The sequence below is a fragment of the Trichosurus vulpecula genome, chromosome 3, assembly GCF_011100635.1.
Source record: "Trichosurus vulpecula isolate mTriVul1 chromosome 3, mTriVul1.pri, whole genome shotgun sequence".
NCBI lineage: Eukaryota > Metazoa > Chordata > Mammalia > Diprotodontia > Phalangeridae > Trichosurus > Trichosurus vulpecula.
Window position 1 is genome coordinate 114,928,514 of NC_050575.1, and position 13,141 is coordinate 114,941,654.

General features: G+C 47.2%; 1 protein-coding gene across 4 annotated transcripts in view; it reads left to right on the top strand.

Annotated features, from left to right (window-relative positions):
* SNPH (syntaphilin) overlaps positions 1-13,141 on the top strand; it is a 43,556-nt gene that overhangs the window by 20,195 nt on the left and 10,220 nt on the right. Inside the window, exons 3-5 of one of the 4 annotated variants that reach the window (XM_036751369.1) lie at positions 8,280-8,370; positions 10,532-10,639; positions 11,728-11,877. In XM_036751369.1, coding sequence (XP_036607264.1) covers positions 8,321-8,370; positions 10,532-10,639; positions 11,728-11,877 — 308 coding nt within the window. In that variant the 5' untranslated portion in view covers positions 8,280-8,320. Of the gene's footprint in view, positions 1-8,113; positions 8,371-10,432; positions 10,640-11,727; positions 11,878-13,141 lie in introns of those variants that run through there. The other 3 variants (XM_036751370.1, XM_036751367.1, XM_036751368.1) reach the window with 3 other exon arrangements.

Sequence of the window (13,141 nt, forward strand, 5' to 3'; positions counted from 1 at the left end):
GACCAAAGAGTATACAGGTAGAAGAAATCTATCTAGGAGTGAGATAAGATCTCAGCTCAGTCGTGCTGAGAGAGAGAGAGAGAGAGAGAGAGAGAGAGAGGATGGTCTCACCAAGGGGGGGTCTGATTCCACATATGTTGGATTAACCTGTAAGAATGAATGAAGGTGGGGAAGGGGAAAGCCAGGTCAGGGAACTGGAGCACTCTACTTTGAAGCAGAGAACATATAAGGAAGAGTTGAAAAGTGAGCGTGTAGAGGTACCGGAATGCCAAATTAGGGAGTTTGCCCTCCATACTTTTAGTAATAAGGAGCCACTGAAGGATTTTTGAGGAGGAAAATGGGTCAGACCTCGGTCCTAGGAAGAATATCTGGGCAGATATGCGAAAGATGGTTTGGAGAAGGGAGAGACTAGAAGCAGGAGAGGGAAGCTGTGGCAGGTGAAGAATGGATTTTTAAAAAGGCAGGGCATTGGATCATATCTATGGAGCTAGAAAGAAGCTCAGAGGTCACCTAGGCCACCCCACCCCCTTTTTACTGATGAAGAAAGTGAGGCCTAAGGAAATACAGTGACTTGCCCAAGGTCACACAGATATGATTTGAAACTAGGACCTCTGATACTAGAGCCTAATAGTGCTTTTTTTTTTTTTGTACTGAACTCTATGGTTTTATCAGCTAAGAGGCACTAAAGTTCTGAATAAAGCTAAGCCTGGTAAGGAACACTAAAAACAACAAAAAAGGTTTTATTAGCTATAAGTGGAATAAAGAGGAGATTTCAAAGAAGATATAGGGCTTATGCTTTGTAGATGGGACCATGATCAATTCAGTTATTTTTCAGTCATATCTGACTCTTGGTGACTCCATTTGGGGATTTCTTGAGAGAGATACTAGGAAGGTTTGCCATTTCCTTCTCCAGCTCATTTTACAGATGAGGAAACCGAGGCAAACAAGGTTAAGTGACTTGCCCAGGGTCACACAGCTAGTAAGTGTCTGAGGCTAGATTTGAACTATTGAAGATGAGCCTTCCTGACTCTAGGCCCAGCACTCTATCACTGTGCCACCTGAGAAGGAAGAACTATTTAACTCCTGTTTTGTTTCTGTTTTCTCTTCCAATGAGAACAACTTTTCAACTGGAAAAGGCAAAAAAGAATTTTAAAAAAAGACTAACATAGAATTAGGACCTAAGATAAGTAGGTGAATAGTAAGAGAGCAGGTCAGCCAGCTGACATGAAGCACATGACCAAAAGAACTAATATGTGTGATTGCCGAGCCATGGTGAGTGATCTTTGGAAGACTGTCCAGAATAGGAGAATGGCTTTAAGCCTGAAGAAAGCCAGGAGTTGTCTTGATTTTTTTTTAAAGAAGATAATAGAGTGTGAAAACTCTGGGCCAACAAGCTCGGTTTAAATTCCTGGTAGGATTCCAGGATGGATTATTAAAGAGATGTTTGGTGCACATCCAGAAAAGGAAGCAGAGATCATGACTTGTGAAGAACCAGTTATTCCCACTCAAGCTCGTTGCCTTTTCTGACAGCATTACTGCACAGATAGATCAGGACTGTGCTGTAGATACATTTTACCTAAATTTTAGCAAAGCATTTGACTGAGTTTCCCATGCTTTCTTTGTGGATGAGATGGAGATACATGAGCTAGAGTATGGTACAGTTAGGTAGTTTCAGAATTGGTTAAATGGTTAAACTCAAAGAACAGTCATTAATAGTTCTGTGTCAGCTTGGAATGAGGTCTAGATCAGAGTGCCTCAGTGACCTGTCTTTGCTCCTGGGCTGTGTCACATTTTATCAAGCACCTGGATAAAGGGATGTCAGACATAGCTGTTTGTTTCACTTGCCTATTTCTCTTCATTCTAAGGAAGGGTACTATGATAGGGGATGCTATTAGAAAGTGACAATGATTTTTTTAAAGCATCAATAAATTTTTTAAATGTATAGATGACATATGTATCAAATTTGCAAATGGCATGGTGGTAGAAGAGCTGGCTGGAGTGTTTAGGGTGACAGAATCAGGATCCAAGATCTTGACAGGCCGTATCTAATAAGATGAAATTTAATAGAGGCAACTGTATCTAATCTTACATCTGGGTTAAAAAAAATCAACTTCATAAGCACTAGTACCTAAGTACAAGATAGGGAGGCATGGCTAACAGGAATTTGTATTAAAAATTCCCTGGGGACTCTAGGGAACTCTTAAGATCAATAAAAGTCAGCAGGGATATGGCCACCAGAAAAGCTAATGTAATCTCAGGCCACATTAAGAGTGGGAAATATTCAGATCTGTGTACCACATTTTAAGAAAAACACTGATAAGCTGCAGAGTGTGCAGAGGAGGGCACCAGGATGTTGCAAGGTCTTGAAATGCTGCCAAGTAAGAATTGACTGGGGATCAAAGGGGATAGAGAGATTTAGTCTGGTATGAGAAGATGTGTGTTGGAGGGGAATAGGGAATAGATACGATAGCTATCTTGAAGTATTTAAAAAGATTATCCCACAAAAGGAGAATTTGACTTCTGCTTGGCTCGGATGGGCAGAGAACTGGGAACAAAGGAGGGGACGTTGTGGAGAAGTGACCTTGGGTGTGATTTGAGGAAAAGCTTCCTAACAATTAGAATTATCCAAGAGAAGAATGTCCTGCCTGAAGAGAGGGTAGACCCTCCTTCACTGGAGATCTAACTGAAGCTGGATGACCTCTTCTTAGGGATGTTCTAGATGAGATCTTCTTCAGGTCTGGGTTGGATTAGATAGCCTCAGAGACCTCTTCCAGCTATAGTTGTCACTGATGTCACTGATGATTTTTCATCTTTAGTATAGGGGTGTGCTCCGACCTGGAGCTTGGGAAGCATATTTGGACAGCTTGCAGTGCCCTCTAGTCAGGCTCTGGCCTGTGCACAGCTGTCTTTCCTTTCCCCAGGAATATCCCCTCCCTCTCCTCCACATTCTACCCATCCTTCAAGGCCCACCTCCTCAGGGGAGCCTTCCTTAACTCTTTAGACTCTTATGTCTTCCTTCCTCATTACATTGGCTACCATATTGCTTAGCACCTCACGGTTTCATGTTTTGGAACCTTACATTCTCAGTTAGACTTTGAACTCATTGAAGGTGGCTACCACGTCTACAGTAATGCTTAGTTGTACTTGGGTTGTTAATTGAATGCACAGAAGTCTGGTGTCCCGAATGGTGGCAGTAATAATCTTGCTACCCCCTGCCTTGGTTGTGCCATATTTAGAGTATTTGTGTTCAGTTTTAGACCCGTAGTTTAGGTAGGACGTTCCTAAGCTAAAACAAATCCCAGGGAGGGCAACCGGAAGCATGAGAGGATGGATGACTGTGCTACATGAAGACTGCAATACAAAGGCTGTCAAAGGAGAAGAATTAGGCTCCCAGGCTTTCCACTTCATCCACCTTGTCCCTAGTCAGGCTACGAAAGCACAGATTTTCCTTGACTGACTCTCTGTGGCTTGGACACTGCCCACAGAGCCTCTTTCCCTAAATTGAAGGAAACCACAGAAAGCTCCTAGGGTATTGGGACTCTTCATTGGTGTTAGACAGTAGGTTGATAATCAAACCCTTGGCCTTTGGGGGAGGAGGAAGAGGAGGAGAAGGAGGAAGGGGAGAAGGAGGAGGAGGAGGAAGAGGAGAAAGAGGAAGCAACTGTGGGCTGCTGGGTGAGCTGGGGAGCCAACCCTCGTTCTCCTCGATCTCTTGGTAGCCACATCTAAAGTCACTTCCAGAAGCACCCATTGAGCATCTCTTATGAAAGGCAGCTAAGTGGCTGGGCAGCTAGGTGGCAATGTGGATAGAGTGCTGGGCCTGGAGTCAGGAAGACCTGAGTTCAAATTTCACCTCCGACACTAGCTGGGTGACTCTGAACAAGCCACTTAATCTGTAAAATGCGCTAGAGAAGGAAATGGCAAACCACTCCAGTATCTTTGCCAAGAAACCCCCAAATGGGGAGACAAAGCATCAGACCCAACTGAAACAACTCTATAGCAACAACAAACAAAAATGTGCAAGGCATTCAGCTAGGCACTGGAGATAGAAAAATAACAAAGGGTCTCAGAGACCTTACTAGCAGATGACACCCGTACCTTAAGTACCCTAAGTAAATACAAAGTAATTTCCTGAGGAGAGGGGGAACTGACAACTAGGTTGATTAGGAAAAAGGCTCTTGTAAAAGGCACCTGAACTGATCTTTGAAGCAAACTCCTGCAAGAAAAAAAAAGAAGTAGTGAGAAAGATCACATGATCATTAATTTTGCCCTGGAAGAAACCTTAGAAGTTTTCTAGTCTTATCCTCTCGTTTTACAAATGAAGAAACTGAGGTACGAGGAGATTGCCTGGCTTGCTCAGAATTACTGAGGTAGGAGCAGGGCCAGCAGTCAGGCTCAAGAGCTCCGGGATCAAGGCTCAAAGCCTGATAGGGAAACATTCCCATGTGGGTAGCCTCACCTAGCCCACTAGGGGATGGGCAGGCAGTGGCATTGGGCTCAGGTGATCAGCCAAGTGTCTGGCAGCTCCCCTGAGGGCCAGGTACCTGACACCTGTGAGCTATGGAGAGAAGACAATATGAGCTGTGTCCTGCCCCATCCTACTAAGGGGAAACAGGGTGTGCTCTGTGTGCTGGGCCAGGAAACGGGCCACATGAGCAGGCCTCTTTTGTCTGGCTGTGAGAAACTGTCTCCTTCAGCCAGAATTGCTTGGCGTGTAAGGAGTGTCAGTGGGGGCCACTAAAGATGAGCAGGGTATCTTCCCCACCAACTGGGGACTCCTAGGCTTGATTGCCAGCTTTCTAGGCCCTCCTTGCCCAGTTCCCAGTTTCTCTCTTGCTAGCAGCAATCAAATGCTCTGACCTGGGTCATCTCACTGGGGTGCACACACCCTCTGTGTCCTCTCCTTGGCTTGAGCATCCTTGGTCCTGGGCCTGACCCCAATGTCTCCCCCTGTTCCTAGTCCTAGAGATGGTAACTTCTGGAGTGAAGGCCAGAGTCTATGGGATTTCTGCAGGGTTAAGAAAAGGCATTATCTCAGACCAATCAAATAAAGCTAATCCATTGTGATGACTTCTAGTGGGATATAAACTCTTTGACGGCAGAACTGTCTCATTTTTGTGTAGTACCTAGGGCACATTTATTGAGTTTCCCTTGGGCCTAAGGTAGGGTTCTAGAAGCTGGACTACAGCCCAAGTCAACCTTCCATAGCTCCTACCTTCCTAAGGATTAGATGAGTCCTGGAGACTTTCCAGGCTGGAGTGGTTCTTCCATCAGACAACCACGTAAAACTGAGGAATGAATGAATGAGAAATTATTAAGAGCTTGCTATGAGCCTAACACTGTGCTATGCATTGGTGACACAAATACAGAAAGGAGATCTTCCCTGACTTTAAGAAGCTTCCATTCTAATAGAAGGAGACAATGCATATTGATGAATGGTAGCCAGGGAGGGGAGTTTGGTTTGCAAAGCCATGACAATGGTGAATGGAGCTCTAGGAAAGCTGAAAGAGCCAAATCTGCCCGGGTCAGAACTCATTCTGGTGTGTCGTGTTCTATTTTAGGCACCACTTTTTAGGAAGGACATTAATCAACCGAAATGTGCCCATACTAGAGTAACCAAATTGAAGAGCCCTTCTGCAAAAATCACTTCAAGGAATTGGGAAGTTTAGAAAAGAGAACGTGGGGTGCCAGAGGAGGATGAGAGCTAAGCATTTGAAGGACTGTTATATGAAACTTGTTCTGCTTAACCTCAGAGCAGAATTAGAACCATGGGTGAAAAAGCTATAGAGGCAGATTTTAGTTCAAGGCAGCTAGATGGCACAGTGGATAGAGCACTGGGATTAGAACCAGGAACACTCTCCTTCCTGAGTTCAAATCCAGCCCCAGACACTCATTAGCTGTATGACCCTGGGCAAGTCACTTAGCCCTGTTTGCCTCAGTTTCTCCATATGTAAAATGATCTGGAGAAGGAAACAGCAAACCACTCCAGTATCTTTGCCAAGAAAACCCCAACTAGGGTCATGAAAAGTTGGACACAACTTAACAACAATAAAAATATTTTAGTTCAACCTTAGGAAAAACTTCCTAACAAAGTGGGATCACAAGATCATTAATTAAGTTCTTAACAAAATCCCAAAGTGGAATAATCTGCCTTGGACTCTATCACTGAAAGTGTTTAGTTTGTTGGGGATGTCTTAGTGTGGTCTTCTGCATCGGATGAAAGGTTGGGCTAGAGCACTGCTGTCAAACTCAAGCAGAAACAGACCCCTTCAGTATGTCTGTGGACTTAGAAAACCACAAATTAACATTATCTGTGTTGTGTTGTATTTTATTTTGTTAAACATTTCCCAACTACATTTTAATCTGGTTCTGCTGCACCTAGGAGTTTTGCTGGCACCTGTGGCCTGTGGGGCTGGAGTTTGACACGTTTGGGCTAAATGACCTCCCTTCCACTTCTTATCTCTCTTTTTCTTAACCAGATACCTTCTCCTTTCCCCTTAGACCAGATGGATCCTGTTCCCTTTCTTTTCAAAAGTCACAGATTTCCCCACCGCCAATTTTAGCTAACAAGTCTCTTCTCTATCCTACCCTACCCCACTCCAAGCTTTCTTCCCCATCCCCCTTAATCCCCAAACAGATAGGCATTCTGTTTTCACATGTACCCTTTCCTTTAGAGGGCTTTTCACTCCCTATAGGCTGGGGTGGACCTAGCTTTTCATTGAAGGACTGTGCTCAGGGAAGAGACTAGTGGCATGTGGGAAGGGGCAGGAGGATTATGGGAAATAGGGTAGGAAGAGACTCCTGTCCCCATTACTGCCACCAAGGAAAGGTAGGGCTCAGCAAGAGGAGGCCCTGAAGAATGAGGGTGGATCAGAGTTCCAATCCTGTCTTTGCTGCCTGGGAGGCCTGGGAAGTGTTGGGGAATGTTAGGTCAGCCTGGAAAGGAAGCTTGTAGAGATGTCTATGATATATGGTCCTGTTCCATGTTTGTGTCCCTTCCTTCAGGAAGAGTAGTCTCTGGCTACTGTCCTCCTGGGGTTCTATACCTAAACGAATCATTCTTTCCTGGCCCGTCTTTTAACCAAAGCCCCAACCTGGCTTGTCCATGGCCCTGGCACTGTCGGCATGGCTTGTAGGTGGTTACATGTATCTGCATGCATGTCTGTGTTTGTGTTCTTACATACAGGTTATCAATACCAAGTGTCATGTGCTCCCATTGGTACCTACATGCATGCTCATGTCATGTATTCTTCTGTAGAAACTGTCATGTTGTGTGCCTCTCCAAGCCATGAGTTCACCTCCATTATGTTTTATGTCCATATGTATGTATATCTACATTTGTGTGTTAGTATTGTCGGTCTGTCTTGTTTCCCCTTTAGACGGAAAGCACAGTGCCTTGTGCCACCGGGCTCTCAGTGGATATGGCCGATGTGACGGTTGGTGAGATTGGCCCCTTGTAAATGGGGGCAGGGAGCCCAATCTTGGTGCCAGCTCCTGCTTCAGGGAATCCTTCCTCAAGGAAGCAGAAGCTGGGACAGCTAGGGGAGCATCCAGGGTGTGGCCCGAGGGGCTGCTGGAGCTGCCAGGGCTCAGGGCAAGACCAAGGGAGGCATCCTGGGGGGGAGGGCTGGAAAGAGTTGTCAGGAGTCCCCATTCTACTCACATATCTGGCGCTAACTCAATGTGTGTGGGAGATATCTGACAAGTCACTTCTTACTGGGCTTCAGTTTTCTTATCTGTGAAGTGTGTGTGTGTGTGTGTACGTGTGTGTGTGTGTGTGTGTGTGTGTGTGTGTGTGTGTGTGTACGTGTACACTGGTGTGGGGGAAGGAGTTGGACAAGATGGTCTCTAAGATCCTTTTGATTTGAAAATTTTGTCTTAGGAGTCAAGAGTCCTGGGTTCTAGTGCTTGATCTACTATTGACTCACTGTATCATATCATTTAACCTAAGCCCCAATCTCCCCATCTATAAAATGGGGAGAGTTGGATTAGGTAACCTCTAAGTGCCTTCCAGCTCTGTTATTTTAGAATGATAAGGTCGGGGGAAAGGGAACAGTCCCAAAGGAGGATTGTCTTTAAATACGTTTCCCAGGCTGAGGCAGCAGGGGCCTCCTCCGCCCAGGGCACGCTCAGCCCTAGGGTAAGCCAAGGGCCCTGTCCAAGGCCTGAAGGGGTGAGAGGAGGTGAGGCAACCATGCCAGGCGGTGGCCCCAGCGAGAGGATGACCTGGCCAGGGCCGGCCCTGCCCCCGGCCGTCCCAACCCGCCCTTTCTCCTCAGCCGCGGCATCCATCCCGCCCCTCACCAGGACCCGCAGCCTCATGGCCATGTCCCTGCCTGGGAGCAGAAGGCCCTCCACTGGATCTCGCAGGTAAGTCCCTTCTTCCTCCCTGTGGCCTGCAGACTTGGGGGCTGAGAGGGAGGGCCTTGTATGAATCTGTACAACTACTGACCACTGGTCCCCACCCCCACCCACAGGCTGAATGGAGCCTGTTATACCATGGACTTGTTATGTGACCTTGGGTGTTGTACTTTGCTTCAGTGTCACCATCTGTCAGATGAAGGGATTGCGTTAGGTGATCTTCATGGACCTTTCCAGCTCTAAAATATTAGGGTGTCATTTCAGCTGACTCTGGCCCTATCTCTGTCTCTTTTTGTCTTTCTGTGTCTCTTTCTTTTGCCCCCTATCTCTGACTCTCCCTCCCTCTCTGTATATCTCTCCCCACTCTGTGTCTTCCTTTCAGTCTCTCCCCGCTCTGTGTCTTCCCTTCTTCCCTTTCCCTCCTCTGCCTCCCCTGTTTGTTTTCCACCTCTTGGTTTCTCCTTCCCCATCTCTCCCTCCCTGACATTCCCTGTTTGTTTCTGTCTTTACGTCTCTCTCTTTCTCTGTCTCCCCTCATCTCCTTCCCCATCTCTCCCTCTCTGACTCCCCCTGTTTGTTTCTCTCCTTCTGTCTCCTCCTATCTGTCCCTCCCTATCTCCCCTCCCTCCTGTTCTCTTCCCTGCCTCCTCTTGCTCTGTTTCTTTCCTTCTCTCTGTCTGTCTCTTGTCTCTACCTTTTTCTATATGTCTCCCTGTCTTCTGTCTCCTTCCCCCCTTTCTCCCCTGCTATTTCTCCTCTTCATCGTTATCGTTTTCTGTTTCTCTGCCTCTCTTTTTCGTTCTGTTCCACCCTCCCTGCCTAAAGCTAGAGTGAATGTTGGCCTGGTGATCACATGTAAGTTCACATCTGGTTCCTCTGAACAAACTTGCTATGTAGTCCGGGGCAAGAGAGTCCCCCTCTCTGAGCCTCAGGCTCCCCTTCTACAAAATGGAGATAATCCCTACCCCTCCTACATCGGAGGGCTAGCGTGAGGATTACAAAACATGGAGTGTCTAGAAGGGGCCTTGGAGATCCCCGGGGTCCTGAGCTGAAAGAGAGCAGGCCTGGCTGAGTCAAGAGATCTGAGTTCGAGTCCCAACTCTGCACTGGATTCACTGTGTGACCTTGGATGGCTCTTAGTTTTCCCTATCTGTGAAATGAAAGATTTAGATTAGATGGTGATGATCATCATAGTATAACGGCTGTTTATGTGACACTGAAGGCCCGACAAACTGCCTTATGTACATTATTTCAATTGATCCTCACAATTCCGTTGGGTTGTTCGTATGAGTATCGTTAATATTCCCATCCTACAGATGGGGAACCAGAGGCCCCGAAAGGGGCAGACCCTTGACCAATATCATGTGGCCAAATTAAATATTGGATGAGAAAATGCTTTGAAATGTCTAAAGCAGCCCAAAGCTATGAGGGATGCATTGTTACTGGAGGGGAGCCCTTCTGTCTTTGGCTGGTAATAACTAGGTCCCCATAGACTTATTATCTTCTTGTCTCCCTTACCATACCACACAGACACACAGAGAGCCACACACATACTCACACACACACACACACACACACACACACACACACACACCCACCCACACCCTTATTTAGGTTTTCTTCTGCTTCCCATGTCACAGGAATCTCGTACTGGGCTCTTGGCTTTGTCAGGCAGCTCTTTTCTCAGCTCTGAGGAGACATTGGATTTTGGGGACCATTCTTATGAGTGACTTTGAACAGAACACCACTCACTTACTCTGGAGACATGTTTTCTTGCTTTGCCATTTATTGGCTGTGTGACCTTAGGCATGTCACTTCTCTCTGAGCCACAGTTCCCCCATCTGAAAATGAGAGAGTTGGAGTAGAAGACCCCTGAGGCTCTTTAAGCACTGCCATACCATGGCCTCTCTATGTTTAGTGATGGGAGCAAGGTAGGGCTGGCTCTGTGTAAGGAGGAGTGGCCTTGGGGGAGCTATGAGGCCCGGCCTGCGCTTTGTCTTCCACCTTGACTTCGATTTCCACTGTCTGTTCTGTCGTCCCTGTCTATATACCCCCCACGATTGCCCCGAAGCCGGGGGCTGTATGGACGCAATGGGCTGGCCGTGTTCTCTCAGTGCTCACCATCCTCTGACACCCAGCTCGGGCCTCCACCTCTTCTTCCTGCCTCCAGGCGTACCTCACCCCCTGTCAGCATGCGGGATACCTACGGTACCTCCTCACTCAGCAGCAGCAGCAACTCTGGCTCCTATAAGGGCAGTGACAGCAGCCCCACACCCAGGTAACTGCTTCCATCTACCTGTCCCCTCCCTATCCTGGGCCTTGACACCCTGGGTGTGGGCAGCCTAGCCTCCTCTTCACTCATCTACCACTATGTAGCTGTGTGACTCTGGGTGAGTCCTTTCCTCTCTCTGAGCCTTCATTTCTCTTTCTATAAAATGGAGACAATTATGCCCTCCTTAAGGGCTGTGGAAGCCCAAATTAAATAATTGTTGCATACTGGAGAGAACTGGGTTTAGAAAAGCAGAGCCAAGAAAACCTGGAACCAGGTGACATGAGGTCCTGGGTTGGGGGGATCATTTAGGGTGAGTATTGGGTGACCTGGAGAGGCTCATTCTCTTGTGTATCCTACAAATGAGCCCCTGCCCCTTCCACCTGGTAGAGTTGGAACCCTGGTCCAGGCATGAGAACATGCTATCCATGGACTGCTGGGGCATGAGCTTATTGGAATCCACACACCTCCCCTCCCTTGTCACACTGATTGGCATTGAGTTGTTGGGGTTGGGTGTCCAGAACCAGCTGATTCATGTATACACGTACCTGTCACCTTTGTGTGCATGTGCATCTCAGTACACATGCATACACATGTGTGAATGGGCAAGTATGTGTGAGCTCTATGTACATCTCTTTATATGTGTTTATTTGTGTGTGCTTGTGCATATATCTGTGTGGAGGTACATTCAGGTGAGTTTGTGCACAGGGATATATTATGAGAGGGGTGTAGGTAAAGAATTGTGGTGAAGGTGGCCGTGATGTGGGAGGAGTCTGATACTGCACACACACTCAGTTCCCTCCTAGGGTACCACCTCCCTTAATTTGAAGTGATTATACTCTAGCAACAAGTATTACTGTGCCCACTTCCACAAGAGGAAACTGAAGTTCAGAGGGAGAAGTTATTTTCCCAAGGTCACACAGCTTGTCAGTGGTGAGCTATGTCCTCTATAGTGGTGACGCAGTAGGGGGTAATGATGATGGAGAACTGTGCTTTGCCCCAGGCATAATGGCAGACCCTCCAGGACATCCATCACCTCTGGAGATAGGGTTGACAAAGTGGAGAAACAGCCACTCACCAACCACCCCATCTTCCAGGCGTTCGATGAAGTACACCCTGTGTAGTGATAATCATGGCATCAAGCCTCCCACCCCAGAGCAGTACCTGACGCCCCTGCAGCAAAAGGAGGTCTGCATCCGGCACCTGAGGGCTCGGCTCAAAGACACACAGGATCGACTTCAGGACAGGTAAGCAGGTGCTGTGAGGTGGGGCCCAAGGGCACTGGTCCCCTTGCCCACTCTCTTCTGGGTGCTAGAAGCAGTAGTGACCCTTAGAGCCAACAGAAGTATCTGGGGACGCTCTTGGCTTTCACTCCCTTTCTTCCATTCATTCATTACTACACCAAGTACGCACCTACTCTACGGAGGGCCAGGGTAGAGATTAAAAAAATTATTAAAACAAGGTCCCTGCCCTTATGGAGATGGATCACAGTGTAGCAGGGGAGAGAAAACATGGAGATAGGTGAGTATAATGCAGATTAGATTTTACAATGTACATTATATGCGGGATAATGAAGGGGATGTTTAGTCCAGGAGCATTATAGCGGTGTCTTCAGCTCTCAGGAGGACTCTCAAGAGATAAAGACTGAATCTGCTTGCCCTCAGAGGACAGGATGGGGTGATAGGTAGATTTGTAAAAAGGAAGCTTTTTTTGCTCAGTATGAGAAAAACATTCTCATCATTAGAGCCATCCAAAACAGTTGTGTCGGGAGGTAAGAGATTCTCCAGCATTGAAAGTCTTCGTAATCGGGGAAGGGGGGGGGGAGGGGAATTTGGGGGTGGGATATTTTCGATTTTAACTCCAGGGATCAGGAAGGCCTTCTTTAGAGAAAAGAAGGGAAATGACTCTGAACATGGGAATCATTGTGAGCAAAATGAAGAAGCTGAGAAAGTGCAGGGTGCTTTCCAGGGAGGGTGTAAGTCTGATCTGAATGAAGCTTCCATTCTTCCTTATCTCTCCAATCCTAGGAAGCAGGTCAGGTGAGCCAAGTTGCCCAGCTAGGCAGTGACCAGAGCCTCATTCCCTTCCCCACAGTCCTCTAGTCCATTTTACTCAGCTTCTCTGGGCACCTAAGCCCCAGTCCCTTTTTCCCCTTTTTTGAAAAGTTGGATTCTGTTATTCTCCTTCCCTTGTATGATGCCTCTGACTGCTTCTTTTGCCTCCCCCCCAAACCCCTCTCCACACTGCCCACCCCCATCATTTCTTCAAGCATTTCCCTCTGTGTAGGGGCCTGTGAGTGAAATCAGAGAGTCAGGTGTAGGATTGGGCAGACATAAAGATGGTAACATAGGGTGCTGGGGTTTCCTCCCCAGGCTCCTCTGCTTCAGTTGGGGGACCTTGGGGGGTTTCCACTAACTCCCCTTAGATCTCATTCTGTACCTGTACTATCTCCTCGGTCCCCATGAGAGCCTGCTTATCTTTACCCCTTATTTCTTTAAAACTCAGTCATGT